The sequence below is a fragment of the Erpetoichthys calabaricus genome, chromosome 12 (assembly GCF_900747795.2).
Source record: "Erpetoichthys calabaricus chromosome 12, fErpCal1.3, whole genome shotgun sequence".
In the NCBI taxonomy this organism is placed as follows: Eukaryota; Metazoa; Chordata; class Cladistia; order Polypteriformes; family Polypteridae; genus Erpetoichthys; species Erpetoichthys calabaricus.
Genome location: NC_041405.2, coordinates 15,575,594 through 15,598,450, shown reverse-complemented (window position 1 = coordinate 15,598,450; position 22,857 = coordinate 15,575,594). Strand labels below are relative to the sequence as shown.

Sequence of the window (22,857 nt, the reverse complement as noted above, 5' to 3'; positions counted from 1 at the left end):
TTATGACATTTTCTTCGTGACATTTTTTAAAATAATCAAGTTTACAGTACACCCGTTTTAGAGTTGGAAACATTCAGTACATTTGAATCATGGGGAAGCCTGTTTCTATTTGATGTTTATAACCGAACACGCAATCTTTCTTTCTTTCTTTCTTTCTTTCTTTCTTTCTTTCTTTCTTTCTTTCTTTCTTTCTTTCTTTCTTTCTTTCTTTCTTTCTTTCTTTCTTTTTCTTTTTCTTCTGCGAACGTTGGCAACAACTAAACTTAATAATCGAGTGACTTTTATAATTCCCAAGACAGACTAAAAGCGCGCTACAACACTTTAAAGGACGACTTCTTGATGATGCCTTTCTATAGCTTTACCTGATTTTGAATGCTCGCTGCTTTGATGTTCGTTCTTTCTTTCAGTTTGTTCTTCACAGGCTGTTAGGAAACTCACAGAAGGTGGTCAGTGATGTTCAGCTTCGCTTCAGACGTGTATGAGTCTGAAATGCTTTTCTGCGTCTTTTTTTATCCTCGACCGCACATCCGTATTTTCTGTCGACTACATTTTTTTAATTTCAGTTCTGCAAGCAACTTTACTGGTCACTTCTTCTGCTCGAACACGGTTATCATTTAAAGCAAAGGGAGAGCCAGGGGACATATGAAACCTCAGCCTTCTCTTTTTAGGTTCACCTTCCTATCGTCTACGCTAAACTGCTTCACATCAGAGAAGCCCAACGTGATTTAGGTATTGATGTCGCAGCTGACGTTACACTCAACGGGTCCAGTTTTGTAAGGATGAATAATTTTAATTCGTGAGCAGCAGCCCACCTCAGTTTAGAACCAACATGCGTTGTCAGATATCCATGAAGCTTTTCATGTGATTGGAAACGTCCAGCTAATACTAGCAGCCATCATTCAAAGGGCAGATGCCACTGCAGGACAGACTATAACTATCCATTCATCAATCCATCCATTATACAACCCTCTATATCCGAACTATAGGCTCACGTGGGTCTGCTGGAGCCAATCCCAGCAAGTACAGGGTGCAAGGCAGGAAATAAACCCTGGGCAGGGCGCTAGCCCACCGCAGGGCCCACACACCAAGCATACACTAGGGACAATTTAGGATAGCCAATTACCTAACCTAATGTCTTTGGACTGTGGGAGGAAACCCATGCAGACACGGGGAGAACATTCAAACTCGCACTAATAATATTCTGAAACCAGCCCGAACCAGTTCAGAGTCACAAGGGCTGCAGTCTATCGCAACAACAGTAAGTGTAAAGTTGGAGCAAATCCATAAGGTGACAGCCCATCATAGGGTCCCCTCACACAGGATAAATGTGTTGATTTACATTTTTGGAGATGTTGAGAAGAGAATAACATGTTAACTCCAAATATGGGGCTGGCACTTTAAATAGTGAAACCTGCGGCAAGGCAAATTTATATGCCCAAGTACCATCCTATATCCTTACAGGACATGAGGCAATACACTTAATCCTACTTATTGTAATACAGACTTCATGATACAATACCCCCAACTTTACAAGGAATTTTCAGAACAAGGAACAAAATAACAAATACATAAACTTAGGGAGAAAAATGTGCAAAACTGAAAAAGATTAGGTTAAAACACAGACACACACACACAAAACAGGCCTTAAAAACAATATTTAAATTTTTCTCACATTGGTTTACTATTTTTGGGAATATAAAATGAAATAGTAAATATAACCCGACTGTTTTCCTTCATTCTGCGTGCTTCTCTAAAAGGTTCTTGCACTGTTTAAGTAAACATGCATGGTGCAACTTAAAAGACATTTAACCGTCGTTTTACAAGTGACTGACATCTTAAAAATGTTCTAAAAATGACCACAGTGTTACACAATACAATATGTAAAAACACTAATATGTGGCTTTCAACTGCACATTAGGTCTCATGGTTCTCAGAACCTCACACGGAGGTGTGAATTGCATTCTGCGATATTCAAAAGTTTTTAAATGAATGCATTTCTCACCATATATGAAAAAGTAACCGAGTGTGTATGCAATAATTACATGTCATACTTAACTCATAATTTTGTATCATCATTGTTTTTTTACACAGCATGGGTATAAAGTGGTCCACAGCAAAGATGCTGTATCCATCAGGAGGCCTTTATGAAACACCTGTGCATGGACATTGTAGTGGCCTGTTCGTCCAGCTCAGGGTGAGGAGCACTTCACATGCACATGACAACTAGGATAAATAAGACTAACTGAACTTGGGAAAAACTGAATGAAGACCTCTGCCAGATGGTTAAGCTTCATTGGGCTGAATGGCACATTCTCGTCAAAACTGCTTTAACTGCTCTGTAATGAATGATTGGACACTCTTCCACACTCTTGGAGTACTCCATGTTTCATTTCACATCTCCAAAGACATGCAGACCGGCATTTGGAAAGTTCAGTAAAATTCCTTGTGGGCCAAGAAGATTAGCCATTTGTGGACTGCTGCTCAAGACACTAAAAATGAAACGAGCTGCTTCATAAAATGGATGTACAGATGAATGATTAATAGAGGGCAATTGCCATAGAAGACACAGGTTTGCTGGCACCCCTGCTAGAATGAATGGTCTCTTACAGGGCCAGGAGGCTTTTTATAATGGATGTTTGGCGGGAAGCTGCCTCACAGGGCTAATTGCTCCACCAGCAAGATAGAAGACGGCATCCTTCAGTTGGATTTCCCATATGCACACCTGCAGGGCTGCATGGGAATTGTAGTCCCATGGTGCAGCCCTGCTGGGTTCCTAGGGAGGGGAGTTGCAGGGAAGAGGATTTCCTAAATTGGTTTGAATCATACTTGTCAGCAAGAAAATTCTTTGTTAGTTGTGGTAATTATACTTCAAAGACACATGATATTCTATATGGTGTTCCACAAGGCTCTATCCTGGGTCCGTTCCTCTTTTCGATTTACATGCTTCCGTTAAAGTCAGATTATCTCGGGGCATAATGTGAGCTACCACAGCTATACTGATGACACACAACTGTATTTATTAATAGCACCTGACGATGCCAACACTCTTGATTCACTGACACAATGTCTCACTTGTGTTTCCGAATGGATGAGTAGTAATTTTCTCAAACTAAATAAAGAGAAAACAGAAACTTTAGTGATTGGTAATAATGGATATAATGAGGTTATTAGAAATAAACTTGATGCATTGGGATTGCAAGTCAAGACGGAGGTAAAGAATTTAGGGGTAATTATTGACTCTGGCCTGAATTTTAAATCACATATTAATCAGATTACTAGGACAGCATTTTTTCACTTAAGAAATATAGCAAAAGTTAGACCTCTTATAACATTGCAAGATGCTGAAAAATAATTTCATACTTTTGCTTTCAGTCGGTTAGATTACTGTAATGCACTCGTCTCAGGACTACCCAAAAAGACATCAATCGGTTACAACAACAACAACATTTATTTCTATAGCACATTTTCATACAAAAAGTAGCTCAAAGTGCTTTACATAATGAAGAAAAGAAAAATAAAAGACAAAATAAGAAATTAAAATAAGACAACATTAGTTAACATAGAGAGGAGTAAGGTTCGATGGCCAGGGTGGACAGAAAAAACAAAAAAAAACTCCAGAAGGCTGGAGAAAAAAATAAAATCTGTAGGGGTTCCAGGCCACGAGACCGCCCAGTCCCCTCTGGGCATTCTACCTAACATAAATGAAATAGTCCTCTTTGTAGTTAGGGTTCTCACGGAGTCACTTGATGCTGATGGTCATACAGACTTCTGGCTTTTAATCCATCCATCATTGTTGGAACATCATGGTGCTTTGGGTAGATGGTGGTGGCGAACAGGACACCGGAAAAGGAAACAGAAGAGAGAGTAGGGGTTAGTACAGATTTTGAATGAATAGTTATTATAATGAATTGGATATACAGAGTGTCAGGATTAAATTACAGTGAAGTTATGAGAAGGCCATGTTAAAATAATGTGTTTTTAGTAGTTTTTTAAAGTGCTCCACTGTATTAGCCTGGCGAATTCCTACTGGCAGGCTATTCCAGATTTTAGGTGCATAACAGCAAAAGGCCGCCTCACCACTTCTTTTAAGTTTTGATCTTGGAATTCTAAGGAGACACTCAGTTGAGTATCTGAGGTTACGATTTGGAATATAAGGTGTCAGACATTCTGATATATAAGTTGAGCGAGCGTCTTCTTTCGTTTTGTGTTCCAGGGGCTTGTTGAATACCCCTCTTTGTGTGTGTCCCGTCCGTTGCTTGTAGGGTGTGTGGGGCGGTTTTGTGTTCTTTTTTTTTGTGTTCCAGGGGCTTGTTAAATCCCCCTCTTGGTGTGTATCCCGTCCGCCCTTTCTTGCGCCTGCGCAGTACGTCTTTTTGCAGCTACGGCCCATGGCCGGATGTGCCTGCGTCCATCATCCGGTTTAGCATTCTCGGTTAGTAATATGGATAAGCCGGGGCGAGATTATTTAAAGCTTTATAAACCATAAGCAGAATTTTAAAGTCAATTCTGAATGACACAGGTAACCAGTGTAGTGACATCAAAACTGGAGAAATGTGTTCGGATTTTCTTTTCCTGGTAAGGATTCTAGCAGCTGAATTCTGCACTAATTGCAAACGATTGATGTCTTTTTTGGGTAGTCCTGAGAGGAGTGCATTACAGTAATCTAGCCGACTGAAAACAAACACATGTACTAATTTCTCTGCATCTTTTGATGATATAAGAGGTCTAACTTTTGCTATGTTTCTTAGGTGAAAAAATGCTGTCCTAGTGATCTGATTAATATGCGATTTAAAATTCAGATTACAATCAACGGTTACCCCTAAGCTTTTTACCTCCAATTTGACTTTTAATCCTAATGCATCCAGTTTATTTCTAATAGCCTCATTGTATCCATTATTGCCAATCACTAAGATTTCGTTTTTTTCTTTATTTAATTTGAGAAAGTTACTATTCATCCATTCTGAGATACAGGTTAGACATTGTGTTAGCGAATCAAGAGATTTGGGGTCATCAGGTGCTATTGATAAATACAGCTGTGTGTCATCAGCATAGCTGTGGTAGCTCACGTTATGTCCCGAGATAATCTGACCTAATGGAAGCATGTAGATTGAGAAGAGCAGCGGACCCAGGATAGAGCCTTATGGAACACCATATAGAATCTCATGTGTCTTTGAGTTATAATTACCACAACTAACAAAGAATTTTCTCCCTTCCAGGTAGGATTCAAACCAATTTAAGACACTGCCAGAGAGGCCCACCCATTGACTAAGGCGATTCTTAAGAATATTATGATCAATGGTGTCAAATGCGGCACTCAGATATAAGAGGATGAGAACAGATAAACGGCCTCTGTCTGCATTTACCCGCAAGTCATTTACTACTTTAACGAGTGCAGTTTCTGTGCTGTGATTTGTTCTAAAACCTGACTGAAATTTATCAAGAATAGCATGTTTATTGAGGTGCTCATTTAACTGTATAATGACTGCCTTCTCTAGAATTTTACTTAAGAAAGGCAGGTTAGATATGGGTCTATAATTTTCAAGAGCAGAGGGGTCGAGATTATTTTTCTTAAGTAGGGGTTTAACTACCGCAGTCTTAAGACAGTCTGGGAAGACCCCCGTATCTAATGACGAATTTACTATGTCAAGAACATTATCAATAAGCACGCCCGATACTTCTTTGAAAAAATTATTTGGTATTGGGTCAAGGGCACAGGTGGAGGGTTTCATTTGAGAAATTATTGTATGTAAATCAGGTAAATCTATCCTAGTGAAAGACTTTAATTTGTTTATTATGGAGTACTGGGGTTTAGGAGGACCCTTAGTGTTGGGGAGATATACTATGTTATTTCTAATATCATTAATTTTTTGATTGAAAAATACAGCGATAGCCTCACAGGTTTTACTGGAAGTACTTAGGAGGGATTCCTTTGAGTTACCTGGGTTTAACAGACGATCAATCGTCGAAAATAAGACTCTGGGATTACTAGCATTGTTATTTATAATATTAGAGAAATAGCAGCGCCTCTCAAGACGGACTGTGTTATTGTATTCTGTTATTTTAACTTTTAATATTTCATAGTCAATAGTCAATAGTTAGTTTAGTGCAGCATGCAGCTGCTAGACTCTTAACTCAGAAACGAAAATCCGAGCACATCACCCCAGTTTTGATGTCACTACACTGGTTACCCGTGTCATTTATAAATGACTTTAAAATCCTGCTTATGGTTTACAAAGCCTTAAATAATCTTGCTCCATCTTACATTTCGGAATGTCTTACACCTTACACTCCAAATCGTAACCTTAGATCTTCAAATGAGGCTCTGCTTATAATTCCAAGAGCTAAACTTAAAAGAAGTGGTGAGGCGACCTTATGTTGTTATGCACCTAAAATCTGGAATAGCTTGCCAATAGGAATTCGCCAGGCTACTACAGTGGAGCACTTTAAAACACAGCTAAAAACACATTACTTTAACATGGCTTTCTCATAGCTTCATCTCAGTTAAATCCTGATACTCTGTATATTCAATTAGTTATCATTGTTATTCATGGTGGCTCTAAAATCTGTACTAACCCCTACTTTCTCTTCTGTTTTCTGTGGTTGGGATCTGCACAACCTCCACCTAATCAAAGCACCTTGATGTCCTTGTATTGATGGATTAAAGGCCAGACATCCACATGACCATCATCATCAAATTCTTCCTTGAGAACCTTGAATACCATGAGGACTGATTGAGGTCATTTATGTTAGGTAGAATGCCTAGAGGTGGTTGGGTGGTCTCGTGGCCTCAGAACCCCTGCAGATTTTATTTTTTTCTCCAGCCATCTGGAAGTTTTTTGCTTTTTCTTTCCTCTCTGGCCATCGGACCTTACTTTTATTCAATGTTAATTAGTGTTCCCTACTTTTAATTATTTATTTTGTCTTTTTTCTCTTTCTTCATCATGTAAAGCACTTTGAGCTCCATTGTTTGTATGAAAATGTGCTATATATATAAATGTTGTTGTTGTTGTTATTTTAAGGTGTATCCTAGGTGCAATATGGTGGCACCAGAAGTACTCTCTGGTCTGTTATAAAGAAAGCTGCTCCTCCTCCTCATCCAGGTGACTTGGAGTTGGGCAGACAAAGCTCGGCAGGGCAGGGTGAAGGTGAAAAAGAGACATATAGGAAAAGGATTGTATTGTGCTTGTGCCAGCCTTGTGGAGATGCTGTCATTGAGGCATTTCGATAAAAATAAGCAATTTTTTGAATCTGGGACTTGTGTCAGTGATGTTGTGCCTGCGGTTTGGGGCCCAACTAAATCCCCTAAAGCTCATACACAGGTTTTAGAAACTGACGTGTTTGCAGTTAGTTTATTGGGGGGGAATCAGACAGCAATAGATAACTTATGATTAGGCTTTGGTAAGTTTCTTGTATCTGATGATGGAAAAATTCGGGAGTGGTCTCTCTCCCCTGGACTTTCTCGTAAACTCAGATATGGGGATGAATATTTGAGGAGTAAACCATAAGACAATGATTATATTTTTATATTACATACATTAAAGGACCATCAACAACAAATCAAATTAATAATATATTGAACAATTATTATAAAAGTAAAGTTGAATAAATCAGACTCTGTAGCTGCATGAATAAAAGGTAAAGTACCACTTCCAGTTAATGGAAATACCCCAAAAGTTGATAGAAATCTATGTTTTGTACCTAATATTGGTGTGCAAAGTTATCTTGTTTACACACACACACACACACACACACACAGATGGGCAGACACACAGACATAATTCCAAAATTGGTATTTTCAGACTCGGAGAGGTCTAAAACATCGAGATTCATCAAAATCTCGAAATCGGATTTTTGGAGGATTACAATACTTTCCCAATACTTCATATACAAGAAAGTCAGGGAGGTCTAAAATGTCGAGATCCATCAAAATCTCGATTTCAAATCCTTGGATGATTACAATACAGTCGTCCCTCTTCATATCACGGTTCACCTATTGTGGCTTCACTGTATCACAGGTTTTTTAAATATAACGAGCCACATGCCGTGGCGCAACGTTAGGGGCATCGCCTCTGGCGCTGACGTCCGAGGTTCGATTCCCGAGAGGGAGTGCAGTGGAGTGTGTATGCCTGATGAGCCCAGAATGAGGGCGAAACACGTGTCGCATACTCTTTGCATTTATTTGACAGTAAACTATTTCAACCATATATATATATATATATATATATATATATACACACAATTGGCTGATGGATGGGTACTGGTGAGTACCCATATAGAATTTTATATGTTGTTAAAATTACGTAGGTTTAAGAATGTAGAAATGTTTAAGAGCATAGGAAGTGTTTATAAGAGTGTGGGAAAGGTTTATAAAGCCTTAAAATATATATAAATAATAAAATAAATATAAGGTCGCTACTTCGCGGTTTTCACCTATTGCGGGGGTTACATGAGGGATGACTGTACTTTCCCTATACTTCGTATATGAGAAAGTAAAAAAAAAAAAAGTATTGAAAGGAATCAAAACTAAACAAAGAAAAAAAATTTAGGATTGACATGCACAGAGAAGCCTTACAAACTGAATATATAAAGTTATCTGAGAATAAAACTGATAAGGATAATGAAATAAACTAATACAATTTGTACAGATTAAACGTGTAATAGACTACAGATCATTAAGAAGCAAGCCGGATGTCGTTTTCTGCATGCAAATTACTTCCTTGACCACACGAGGGCACTGCTCTAACAACAAGAAGTCAATCTGACATGGAAAAATGCTTTTTCACTTGTGTTAGATTAGATTAGAACTTTATTAATCCTTTGAGGTAATTCAGATACCACCAGCAGCATAAACATAAAAAAACAAGGATACAGGCTCTCAGGACAAATAATATAGCCAAATCAATCAATAAATCAAGCAATCAGTCAGCAAATGTATATATATTGGTGTTTTTTTGGAAAAAATAAGTGGATGGGACTGGCGAGCTTTGTTGGGCTGAATGGCCTGTTCTCGTCTAGAATGTTCTAATGTTCTAATGTTCACCTCCTAACAGCTAACGTGTGGTGAGCATTCTGGCGCAAAAACGGCTTCCGTTGCATCATCCAGGTGGACGGTAGACATTTGTGGTGGTTGAATTAGCTCCCCCCTCTCTAAAAAGCTTTGAGTAGTGAGAAAAGTGCTCTTTTAAAATAAACTTAACTAGTACATCTGGTGGAAGCGTTGAATCGAGGGGGTCCCAGTGTTCCATTTGTGGTTTGTGGCAACCTTGTGCTGAATGCTGCCAGTGCCATTTCAGGATCCATGAAACCTGACGTGAATGGAATTAGTTAATCAATTAACACAGAACAAGTTTAAGAAGGGACATGATTGAAGTGTTTAAACTTATGAAAGGAATTAGTCCCGTGGAATGAGACAGTGATTTTAAAATGAGTTCATCTAGAACACGGGGACACAGTTGGAAACATCTTAAGGGTAAAAATCACACAAACATTAGGAGTTTTTTTGAGGTGGTAGAGAAGTAGGATTTTAGCGACTTCCAAAACTCGGCCTGATGTTATTTGAGAGGAATTAAGTGAATAAGATTCAACTGGACAAAAAAATACACTTTCTCTCAAAAAACAAAAAAATCCGTTCAGAATTAAGTGTGAAAATGAACAAACTTGGAACTTTTTTCAGGGAATGCAATTATCCATTGTCACAAACTCGAACCAAGAGCCATAGCAAGGTTTGGGGCAGCCACCTGTATATTGTTTCCTGGCTGCAAAATTGAAAAAATGATAGCACTGAAGTGCACGATTCAGAGTCTAAAATAGAACTGAAGGGATACAGGAAAAGTGGCGACTTTTTAGCCAGGACATTGGGATCTAAAGGAGTTACAACTTAGAATAAAGGGGAGCAAGCACTCCACAATATAAGAAGGAGCAAGATTATTTAAGGTTTAATACACCATTAGTAGTATTTTAAAGTCAATTCCAAAGAATACGGGTAATCAACATAATGTAATATATAGGTGTAAGAGCAAGAAAGTTGCCAGAATGATTGAAAGAAATGTCTACTTAACTCAAGAAGTTCCAAATTCGTCATTAGGAGTCTGCTTCTAAAGTGTCTTCTGTATATGTGATCATTAATGGCATAAAATCTACATACGCTGTACAAACAATTCACCAGTCCAAAAACTGGACTCGCTAGAGCCAACCCTTTCACATTTCAGTGGTGAAAATAATAGTTTTAATTAGAACACGTATCTCATGTTGCATGGTATGCCACTGAAATAAATAAATGAAGAAATCTACTATACGATAAAATAGTAATGTCTGTATTTGTGTAATCGGTCCCAATGAGTAATTTGATTGGTCAGTTTGGTTTGGGTGACACGATCAAAAGAGGAAGTGCGAGTGTGAGACACATAAAGAGGTGTGAAGGTGTAGGAGGGACACTGAGAGTCACCTTCAAAGACAAAATTTTAGAGCAGAATTTTAAAAGCAGATAAAGGGCCAGTGAAGACACGTTACTAAGGGTGTACACGATATCCTGAGAAAGTCTTCTTCAAAGAAGGAAAGTAAAAAAAGTAAACAGAAGGCGAACAAGGTACCTCAAAATGACAAGTTATAGGAAGCAGAGTTTATGAGACTGCACTTGAGAGTGGGAGCACCAATTCTGAAAGGTTCAGACATATAAGGATACCAAGTGCAAGAGATATCGAATATTTTTAAATTCATTCCATTTTCTTTCTTTGACGAGTTATGTTTTGTGAAAGAATATACAGAGATCATAAAAGTCTGGGGCACTGAAATGATCCCCATTTATTGTCATAGAAAATTAAATTGAAACAAAAAACAAATTAAGTCTTCTTCAGATATGGGTCCTCTCCATATTCTCCCATGATGAAGTCTGGAAGTAGGACATTCATAGGAAGAGGAGGGTTTGGTAGACTGGATACCAGAAGTGACATCAACAGAGGCCAGCAGAGGTAGGTAGATGAGAGGCATTAGATGACAGCACCACCTCCTGGATCGGTGGGGTAAGCACTGTCAAGTGAGCCCTGAGGTTGTCTCTGAATCGCATGTGTGTGTGTGAAAGTGTCTAGTAATTAAATAAATATAGAAACAAATAGGCAAGAAACATCCTATTTCATGACACATTTCATTATTTATGCTCACATATCATGGTGATATTAGTTATTTATTGTGACATGTCACAGTACTTTCTTTCTTTTTCTTTCTTTCTTTCTTTCTTTCTTTCTTTCTTTCTTTCTTTCTTTCTTTCTTTCTTTCTTTCTTTCTTTCTTTCTTTCTTTGAATATATTCCTTCCTAAACTACAATCCCATCATGTTAACCTGCTCAAAGTGAAGCAGAGAAGAACATTTAACCATTATGTTGCCTTCAGGTTAAAAAAAATAGCCAAATTTCTGAAATTAACAGTAAGGAAAACCTGATATTTGTCTGTGTAATCTTATTTTCAATAAAAATAAATAATTTAAAATTTAGATTTTCATACAAGCATTGCAAACTTTGGCTACAAAGGTGGTTTTCAGGGTTATTTTTTTACCCATCATGCATTAGATCATTTAAAAACTGATTAAAGTCATAATAAACTCTTCAAATTAAGTATAAATCTTATCAAAGAATCGGGGGCCCTTTTTGCCTTTCTCAGACCCTTGCTTTATCTACAAATAGCAGCACACACCTGGGGTTCATTACCTCCTTGATGTACATTTTTTAGCAAAAGACTTTACACTTTGTCGTGAGAATTGACCCCCTTTTGACTTTCACTTCAGTTTTCTCATTATGTGTGTGTGCAAGTATGCGCCCATGACTTTCTGTATGTGTGTGTGAGAAAATGGGGACATGAACTTCAATTCAGTGTAACAAGTTACCAAGTATCAGTTGTCAAAATAAACTGAGAATTTCTTGTGGGGTCACAATAAAAATGAAGGTGACATCCAAGTGGCCTCATTCCTTTTCGTTGAAATCATTTCTGCCCAAGAAACTCTTGAACAGATTTTCCCTGTGAAACACAAACTTGGGTTTTGTGAGATAATAATAATTAGACTGCAGTGCCAATATTGTCCTGTATTGCTGACTTTTTTCCATTAATTTCATTATTTATAATTTACTTGACATGGCTAATTCAGAAAATGAAAGGGAGAATGATTGGTAAACTGGTTTCTGTTTTCAGTTTTCATTTAGTATTCCAGTGAAGAAGTACTGAACTAATGGAATGTTCGCATTTGCTCATTGTAATTTACATATGCAAAGGTTTGTGGGTATTTTATTGCTATTTCTTTTTTTCTTAATGTTTATTTATTTTAAGAGGAGACAATTGAATGGTATGGGAGATGGCGAAAGGAAAATATCTTTTCTTTTTCTTGCATAAGCAAGTGAGAGTGTCTGGGTGGCCGCCGGACTCCATCACTAAAGTTATGAGTAGCAGAAGCCAAGGAGAGACATTCTGATCGGCTGCCCTCATTTTGCCAGTTTGTCATTTGGGAGAACTCAGTGTCATCAAATGTAAGTGAAGCTGGCCTGACTGAGAAAAAGCCTTCACACCTACAGTTCAGAGGCTCCAGAATGTAGAACCATTTAATTATACAACTAAATAATTAACAATTCAGTTATATAATGTAACAATACATTATTTGATAAATACTATACATTTGAGTATCAAAACTAATTTGTATATCAAATTTAATGCAAGCTTTTATTTATTTTATTTTTAGCACAACAAAGCATTAAGGTTGGTTTATATATATTATATTTCATAAATATTAATACAAATGTATGTTCAGCTGACCTGCTATTATAATTACTATTTAAATGTACTGTAATGGATTTTTATTAGAGAAGTTATAAGAAGCATATCTCAATTATTGCTCATTTGGAATTGGAATTTTGTGAGGATGGTCATGTTTTGGTGTATTTTTTTTTTTCCTTATGTTGCAGCTAAAATGGCTTTTGCAGATATTCTTGAGAAAGAAGATATTGAAACAGCCTTAGAAACATGCCAGGGTATGGATGGATTTAAGAGGTGGTCAAAGTTTATTTAAAAATTTAGAAAAGGTCACTTTGTGGCTGCTAGACCATTATACAAGGTTTAATGAAAATGTAAGACCTGATGATACTGATAGAAATGTATAAAATAAAGAAATCTATCTATCTATCTATCTATCTATCTATCTATCTATCTATCTATCTATCTATCTATCTATCTATCTATCTATCTATCTATCTATCTATCTATCTATCTATCTATCTATCTATCTATCTATCTATCCTATAGTGCCTTTCATATCTATCTGATAGAAATGTATAAAATAAATCTATCTATCTATCTATCTATCTATCTATCTATCTATCTATCTATCTATCTATCTATCTATCTATCTATCTATCTATCTATCTATCTATCTATCTATTGTTATCCTGCCTACTATACTAAATCTATCTTTCTATCATATAGTGCCTTTCATATCTATCTATCTATCTATCTATCTATCTATCTATCTATCTATCTATCTATCTATCTATCTATCTATCTATCTATCTATCTATCTATCTATCTATCTATCTATCTATCTATTGTTATCCTGCCTACTATACTAAATCTATCTATCTATCATATAGTGCCTTTCATATCTATCTATCTATCTATCTATCTATCTATCTATCTATCTATCTATCTATCTATCTATCCTATAGTGCCTTTCATATCTATCTGATAGAAATGTATAAAATAAATCTATCTATCTATCTATCTATCTATCTATCTATCTATCTATCTATCTATCTATCTATCTATCTATCTATCTATCTATCTATCTATTGTTATCCTGCCTACTATACTAAATCTATCTATCTATCATATAGTGCCTTTCATATCTATCTATCTATCTATCTATCTATCTATCTATCTATCTATCTATCTATCTATCTATCTATCTATCTATCTATCTATCTATCCTATAGTGCCTTTCATATCTATCTGATAGAAATGTATAAAATAAATCTATCTATCTATCTATCTATCTATCTATCTATCTATCTATCTATCTATCTATCTATCTATCTATCTATCTATCTATCTATCTATCTATCTATCTATCTATCCTATAGTGCCTTTCATATCTATCTATCTATCTATCTATCTATCTATCTATCTATCTATCTATCTATCTATCTATCTATCTATCTATCTATCTATCTATCTATTGTTATCCTGCCTACTATACTAAATCTATCTATCTATCATATAGTGCCTTTCATATCTATCTATCTATCTATCTATCTATCTATCTATCTATCTATCTATCTATCTATCTATCTATCTATCTATCTATCTATCTATCTATCTATCTATCTATCTATCTATCTATCTATCTATCTATCTATCTATCTCAGAGCACATGTATATGCAATGGGGCATCTTCATGCTAATGGTCAATGTAGCTGCATTCAGTGCCTTCAGAAAGTATTCAGACTGATTTACATTTTTCACATTTTGTTGTGTTGCAACCTTGTGCCTTTTCTCTCTTATCAAGCAACATTCAGTACTCCAGAAAGACAAATTGAAAATTGGGAAATATAAATTGTTTTGCAGATTTATTAAAATTTACAAACTGAATGATCACATTGACACCAGTTTTCACATCCTTTACTTCGTACTTCTTTGAAACTCCTTTGACAGTGACTACAGCCTGAAGTCTTAATGGGTTTGATGCCACAAGCTTCAAATACCCGAATTTGAGCATTGGCTGCCTTCTTATTTGCAAATCATCTCAAACTCTTGTCAGGACTGATGGAGACCAATTGGTGGATAGCTATTTTCAGGTCTCAGACTGAGCCACTCAAGAGCATTCCCTGAGTTGTCCTTAAGCCACTCTTGTGTTGTCTTTAGTTTGTGTTTTCAGTAATTGTCCTGTGGGAAGGCTTCTGTTTGACCACTCTGTTCAAAGGCCCACATCAGTGTGATATAGCAGAGAGGATTGTCCTTCTGGAAGTTTCTTCCAGCTCCACACTGGTTCCCATCCAGAGTGGCCATTGGGTTCTTGATCACCTCTTTCCAAGGCCCTTCTGCCATGATTGCTCATTTTGGCTGGGTGGCCAGCTCTAGAAAGAGTTGTGGTTGTTCCAAACTCCATCCATTTTCCATTTAAATCCATTTTCCATTTAAGAATTGTGTAGGCCACTATGCTCTTCGGGAAACTTCAATACTGTAGAATATTTTTTGTAGTCTTCTCCAAATCTGTGCCTTGACACAATCCTGTCTCTATAAGCTATGCAGGCAATCCCTTCCACCTCATGGCTTGGATATTGCTCAACTGTGGGACACATGGATGCATGTGTGCCTTTGCTAATCATATCAAATCAATTGAATTACCCAGAAGGGGTAGAAACATCTTAACAATGATCAACAGAGTTGGATGCACCTGTACCATATTTCAAGTATCATAGCAAAGGGTCTAAATCAGGGGTCCTCAACTCCGGTGTTGGAAGGCCCCAGTGGATGCAGGTTTTCATTCTAACCCTTTTCTTAATTAGTGGCCTATTTTTGCTACTAATTAACTCCTTTTGAATTAATTTTATTTGACATGCTCTTGAAGACTCAGACCCCTTAATTGTTTCTTTTTCCTTAATTAGCAGCCAAACAATATTGAGATACAAAATGAACCAAAACATGGTCAGCAAACTGTGTCCATTATACAATATCTGAAAATAAAGAAAGATGAAAATCTCAGAAATGTTGATCTGCTCAGGTCCCCAAACCATTTGAACGGTGCTCTTAGAAAAGAGAAAATCAACAATTTCAGAAATGTCTGCTATTGCACAATGAGAGCAGCAGCAAGCCATGGAATTAAAGAACGAGACTCGACGCCTAATGAAACAACTGGTTGGAGTGAAATTGGTTGGAGTTTGAGGTCATGACTTAGTTGGTCTTCTCTTGGCTCCCTCACTTCACATTTCATTTCTGTTTGGGTGCCATTTAAGGAAAGAAATGAAGCAGTTCAGAGGAACGATGAAGAAATTCAGGGGAACAAATCTTAATCAAATTAATTCTAAAGAAGTTAATTAGCAGCAAAAACAAGTTACTGATTAAGAAAAAGGTTAGAATAAAAACTGAGGCCCTCCAGGACCAGAGTTGGGGACTCCTGGTCTAAATACTTGTGTCAATGGGATATTTTAAGATTTTTTTTAATACATTTCCAAAAATGTCTAAAATCCTGTTTTCGCTTTGTCATTCTTGTATATTAAGTGTTGCTGGATGAGGGGAAAAATGAATTTAAAAGATTTTAGCACAATGCTGCAGCATTACAAAACATGAAAATGTGAAGGGGTCTGAAAACATTTGGATTCCGTTGTATCTTGATGTTGCTTAGTGTGGGTCACTCCAATAACCTGCCCATCCCACTATGCTGCCCTTGTGCCCCAGGGAATTTCAATTTAATTTGATTAATTTTAATTGTTTACAGTGTGTGCCAATACAAGAAATTAAAGTAATGAAGTACCAAGTAATATGGTTGTGGTTTATGGTCTGTCTTTCTTATTAATTCTCCAGCTCCTGACACATTTGACCACAAGGCTTTCTTTGTCCAGGTGGGTCTGACTACCAAACCTGCTGAAGAACTGAAGAAAATCTTTGCTGTCCTGGATCAGGACAAGAGTGGCTACATCGAGGAGTTTGAACTCAAGTAAGAAACACTGCCAGGATTGGTGGACTTTATATTTCAAAATCTGAGGCCAGAATTCATGCCAAATAACCCTTGTAGTGGGAAAAGTAAATACAAGAAAAGAATTCTCATGGAATTTTGTGTAGATAGTTGAAAACATGTAGCACTTAAACAAAATGCAAATTATTTTAAATCTATCCATTTTCTGATCCACGGATTCAATTCAGTGCCCTGGGGAACTACCGTATGGAATGCAAGTCATTTCAAAGCACACTTCATTGCCCCCCAAACTCACTCATACTTGACCATTCTTCAAATCATTAATTAACCCTAACATGCATGTCCTTAATATATTCATGGGAAAACATAAAATTAAAAAAAAACCTACACAGACGTATGGAGAACATGCGGACACCAAATGGTCTATGACAAAGTTTGGATTTAAGTAGGTTTGAGATTGCTATGTATGTTACGTTTCATTTTGGCTTAAGCTGTTATTACGAAGGACGTTCAAAATGTTTATATTCGTTGGAAACGGTGAAGGCGGGAGGAGTAGTGATTGGTTGTGTCTGAGAGTGTCATGTGACTAGTTCTGTCTGGCAAGCCGGCCGCCCTTGCAGTTTAGTATGAGTTGTCACCCTGTGGTGAAGATGGCTGAGAAACTCATAAATTGCACCAAAGAGGAACAGCATTCTGTCCTAAGCTTTTTGCGGGCAGAAGGTGTGCCAGAAGCACAAATTCATCTCCACATGTGTGCTCAGTATGGGAATAAAGTTCTCTCTCGTAGAGTCGCCTATGAGTAGACTGAAATGTTCGAAAATGGCCCTAACTGGTGTGATGGATGCAGAGCACTCCGGACATCCAGTTTACAGTCACGACCACAAGGAATGAAGAAAGAACCCTGCATCAGTGACGATGCGCTTAACCAAAAGCATTGTTTGCTGTTGGCATTAAAAAGTTGGTACAACGCTGGGAAAATTACATCGCGAAGGAAGGTGACTGTGTAGAAAAGTGATGTGATTTGTTTTTGAAATTCTTAATAAAAAGTTTTTTTTTTAAAAAGTATGTAAACTTTTGAACATCCCTCATAATTTGCTAAATTTTGCTCGTTCACCATTACCTCTGAAATGGCATCCAGAATCAGTGTTACTCCAATAATATATATCTACCGTCGTTGTTTTCAGATTTTTCCTGCAGAACTTTCAAGCTGGGGCCAGAGTTCTGACCGACAAAGAGACCAAGACTCTCTTGACTGCGGGAGATGCTGACGCTGATGGAAAAATGGGACCCGATGGTAAGGAAGTAACTGAAGGGTTAGAGGAGGAAAGAAAAATAACTGCCATATAATGTGAGAACTTGAGAGAGAGAGAAAGAGACTTTCCTGATGACTGGTCTTAATAGCCCCAATAATTAAGTGACACATTGGGGTACTCTGTACAGGCATAATAGAGGCCATGGAAGAGACATGTTTATTAGTTCACGTGACAAAGCTGCCTCTTGTATTGTCCTATAACAAGATGGCAAAAAAATTTAAGGACCAGAGGCCTCATTTTTAAAGTTTGTGTATGCTCAAAATGTGCGTATGCAACTTTCCACACAAACATTGAGATTTATAAAAGGAAACTTGAAGAGAGAACGTGCGCATATTTATGACAAATCTGACACTTGTGAAAGCAAGATTTCGGATAAACTGGGAAGTGACGAGAGCCTCAATCAAGTAGGGAAAAACAGGTAAATGATGACTCACGTGTGTAATAATACAAATCACTGAGTTGTTACTAGAATGTTGACGTGACAAACTAAAGTTCAAATGTGATGAATATGACGTACAGACTATATATTAGTTCCTTTTTAAGAGGACTAATGCTGTGTATTTGCACTGAAGAACTTGTCACTTCTCAGAGAACTGGTTGACAAGTCTGAAATATTTCAGCCAGGCTTCACTCTGTCATTCTTGCAGTGCTGGAAGCCTTTAAGACATAGACTGCTGGTCCATTTATAGTACCACAAAGATAACGAAGTATAGGTCTATGCATATATCGTAAATAATGAACTCTTATCAAAATTCATAAAACATTAAAAGAAATGTATTAAAAATCAACATTTCTATTATCAGCAGCAACTCTGTCAAAAATGTGAAGAAACTGTTAATTACTTTATCTTGACCAGCAGCACGACTAAAAGTCTTCATTTGTATGAGAGTCCTTGCAGGATGTCACCACTCAGAGTGCAGACTGAGATGCACATGTACCATAAATACAACTCGTTTCTTTGTGCTGTCCAAGCTTGTTGCACATGACACTTTTCGTAGTTGGTAACTATTTGCACTCAGTGGGTGGCAATGTCCATGCACTGCTGTCCTTAGTGTCGTGACAAGTCAGATGCCTTATGATAAAAAAACGCCGTCAGGGCGTAATGATCCGTATCATTACTAGAGCCGACAGGTTTCACATTACCCAACTGATTGTCACTATTTTTCATCACTGCTATTATTGTCAATATATTCTTGTTGCAACAAATGTAGTTGTTTCAAAACATTGTAAATTTATACCCTTTTCACAATGACATAACTATGAACTGTCCATTTATATAACAGTATTTTCTGCAAGGTGTTGCGTCTAAAAAAACAAATTCTATGACTATCCACTAGATGGCAGCACTGTAATAAGTAACTGTGACATAAGCTGGCTGCTTCTATTATTGTTGCATACTGACATGCCAGTTCTGTTGTACATTGCGTCTAGACAGGCTCGTTGAGATACTACTTGACTCGTACCTCGTGTTCAAAGTGTTAACTGACCGACAAAGTGCTGCACACATTTTTGCATGGTATGGTGCACTTACATATAACATGTTGTTGCCAAAATAAAAAGGCAATTTGCTGCAGTGTCTGGTTCTCCTTTCATATTCAAAGCAGCTTAATGCACTCCTATCTCCGACTACAACAAGTGTGGGGAGGGCCCTCTATTGGTTTTTCACACAGTTGAAAAGCAGGGGAAGTTTCGCGCAAGGTTCTCGAAAATCAGGGGCTAGATGCCTGAGGTCATGGGAAGGAGGTCAAGTGTCAATGTTCAAGGACTGGAAGCTTGAGATCAGGGGATAAATCCCGGGAAGCAAAATGACGCCACTGAGGAGGGATCTTTTAAGGCTTGCTTTGACTTGTAGCTGTGGTCCGTAGCTAATTACGCATGCATTCAGTCAGCATATGAAATTAGCTATGAGGCACAGTGGCGAGTGATTGAGAACACAAGCATCAATATTATATATTTGGTGACAGTCCTTTAATAGTCTCCTTGTAGCTGCTGGGGAGTAAGGCAGGATCAAGCAACGGGTCAAACGTGTGCCAAAAGAAATCTCTCAGTCCAAAATTTTGCTTAAAAAAATTTAGTGAGAATTCAAAGCAAACAGTCCACACAAGAATAAAGAAAAAGGTTGTTACACACTTAGAATTAAAGGCAAAAAAAAAAAAACTGTGAAAAATGTCTCTTCTCTAAACTTAGCTTTGCTTGTCAAACTTCAGTTGTTTCTTTACTTAAAGATGCTTTACTTCACCTTCAGTACACTCTAAACATACGGTACTACGCGTTTAATGGAGCATGTTAACGTTCATACTATTGGGCATGTAAGGATGGTTTATAATCGTGTACCCTTCTTGCCTACCCTCGGCATGGCAGATCACTAACTGAGACTAATCGGTAGTCAGAGAGACAAGAAATAGTTAGAATATACTAATTCAATTTAGCCTGTAGGGTCATCATGGACCCCGTGATCATCAAAGGTGACTGTGTGCAGATGGTGCAGACCTATAAATATCTGGGAGTGCAGCTGGATGATAAATTAGACTGGACTGCCAATACTGATGCACTGTGCAAGAAAGGACAGAGCCGACTATACTTCCTTAGAAGGCTGGCGTCCTTCAACATCTGCAATAAGATGCTGCAGATGTTCTATCAGAGGGTTGTGGTGAGCGCCTTCTTCTACACGGTGGTGTGCTGGGGAGGCAGCATTAAGAGGAAAAACGCCTCACGCCTGGACAAACTGGTGAGGAAGGCAGGCTCTATTGTTGGCATGGAGCTGGACAGTTTAACATCTGTGGCAGAGCGAAGGGCGCTGAGCAGGCTCCTATCAATTATGGAGAATCCACTGCATCCACTTAATAGTATCATCTCCAGACAGAAGAGCAGCTTCAGCGACAGACTGCTGTCACTGTCCTGCTCCACTGACATATTGAGGAGATCGTTCCTCCCCCAAACTATGCGACTCTTCAATTCCACCCGGGGGGGGTAAACGTTAACATTTAACATTATACAAAGTTGTTGTCTTTTTTTCACCTGCATTATTATCATTCTTTAATTTAATATTATTTATTGTATCGGTATGCTGCTGCTGGATTGGGATTAATAAAGTATCTATCTATCTATCTATCTTGAACCTACCATAGACTATGCACTAATATATAAACAAACATTTAATATAACTTAAATAACTTGCAAATGGCTCTTACACTCATTATGGTCTGCAAATTAAAATGCTGAAATTATGCATGCGTGAAGCAGATCAGACAGTGACAGAATGTGGGATGGAGTACACTTACGATATGCATACATGAAAGTTCTGCGCATGGGGGCTACAGCTCAGTAATATAATGCTGACCTCTCAAAGCCAGGGCCATCTTAACACATGGGCACGCTGGGCATTTGCCCGGGGGTCCCATGTTAATCTATGTATGTTGTGACATGCTAAGTGATTGTGTAGGTAGGGGGCCACAGTGCACTGCTTTGCCCAGGGGCCTATAGTGCGGTTAAGACAGCCCTGCTCAAAGCATCATGGGGCGTAGGGAAAAAATGTTCATCTAAGCCAACCACATGTCAAGATTTTCAGGAATATATTTGGTGAACAATGTCACCAATTAACATAGCATATTCACTGTGAAAAACACAACAAATTTCACCAATCCACACTATTGGTAACTTTAATTTGACATAGCATGAGCAAGTATGGGGTTGTGAGTGTGAACTGCAATGGACTGTCACTCTGCTCATGATCGGTTCATCCTTTGCACCTGATACTGACATGATCCTAAAATTTGATTAAGCAGGATCTTTTGTTTTTTGAATGAATGGATGGATGGATGTAATTGAATGCTAAGTTAATATATTCCCTTGCCATCATGCTTCAAGTTTTATCCCTATCAGTATTCAAAATTATTCTTCAATAATAATGTTTCATTGACTTCTATTATCATAATTTTGTATTTCTTTGCTTTTGCAGAGTTCGTTGCCCTTGTGAAGTCATGAATAATATTGGACAAAAGTTCAGCACCATTGACTCCTCCAAGGATCACATGAAAAACTGTGCCACATAAATGCCTCTAGCACTGACCCCAGAAAGGACTTGGTTAACTCCATGTTGGCCTGATCTGATTAACCCCATGTAGCTTTGTAGTTTTCAAGTGTTGCAGATAAAATGTTTCTTCAAAATCAGAAAACCACAATAAACCTTGAGTGTCAACAATATTTTGAGCATGATTATCAATTTTCAATATTTCAGTCTGTTATACTTTATCAATTCAAACATAACTTTCAGGAATTAAACTTTGACTCTAAATATAATACAAATTTATTTGTTTTTAAAATAGCTTAATGAAACACTTAACGCTAATGTGGTGTATGTAAAGACTTATTGTTCAACTGAACATTATATAATGTGTAAAAAGCCAGGGCTCCTAGAAACCATGGATTCTGGCATTTCAATCAATCAATCGCATCGGTTGTATGTTAGTGACTAAATGAGTTTCTCTTTTCTCTGCAGTTTTGTCTTGCCGACCTGCTCGCCTTCATTGTCTATCAGTGGTAAAGGGAGTTTCTCTCTCCTCAGAGGTTTCATTTTGCTGATGTGCTCGCCTCGTTTGTGTTTTAGTGGCTAAGCGAGTTTCTCTTTTCTCAGTGGTTTCACTTTGGCGACAGAGTCGCTTTCTTTGAGCTTCAATGCTGTAGCCTCTCACTCCACACACCTTCACACGTATACGTTCATATATAAGATACCATAGAAAATTAAAACCACTATGCAAAGAAAATGTCAGTCCACAACTATGAACTGCAACCTTTGTAATAATAATAATAATTCATTACATTTATATAGCACTTCTCTCAGTACTCAAAGCGCTATCCACACACGGAGGAACCGGGAAGCGAA

The 22,857-nt window shown here is 37.6% G+C and overlaps 1 protein-coding gene across 3 annotated transcripts; it reads left to right on the top strand.

Annotated features, from left to right (window-relative positions):
* Positions 1 to 12,465: 12,465 nt before the first annotated feature.
* Positions 12,466 to 22,205, top strand: LOC114663031 (parvalbumin beta-like). Of its 3 annotated transcripts, none has more exons than XM_051934479.1 (5): positions 12,466 to 12,552; positions 12,941 to 13,006; positions 16,551 to 16,683; positions 17,847 to 17,956; positions 21,934 to 22,205. In XM_051934479.1, the coding sequence occupies exons 2-5, from the start codon at positions 12,946 to 12,948 to the stop codon at positions 21,957 to 21,959; spliced, it is 330 nt and encodes a 109-aa protein (XP_051790439.1). In that variant the 5' UTR covers positions 12,466 to 12,552; positions 12,941 to 12,945; the 3' UTR covers positions 21,960 to 22,205. The 3 variants fall into 3 exon arrangements, with proteins under 3 accessions (XP_051790439.1, XP_028672645.1, XP_051790440.1); XM_028816812.2 differs by having other exon boundaries at positions 12,472 to 12,508; positions 21,934 to 22,204; XM_051934480.1 differs by lacking the exon at positions 12,466 to 12,552 and having other exon boundaries at positions 12,941 to 13,025.
* Positions 22,206 to 22,857: the final 652 nt, after the last annotated feature.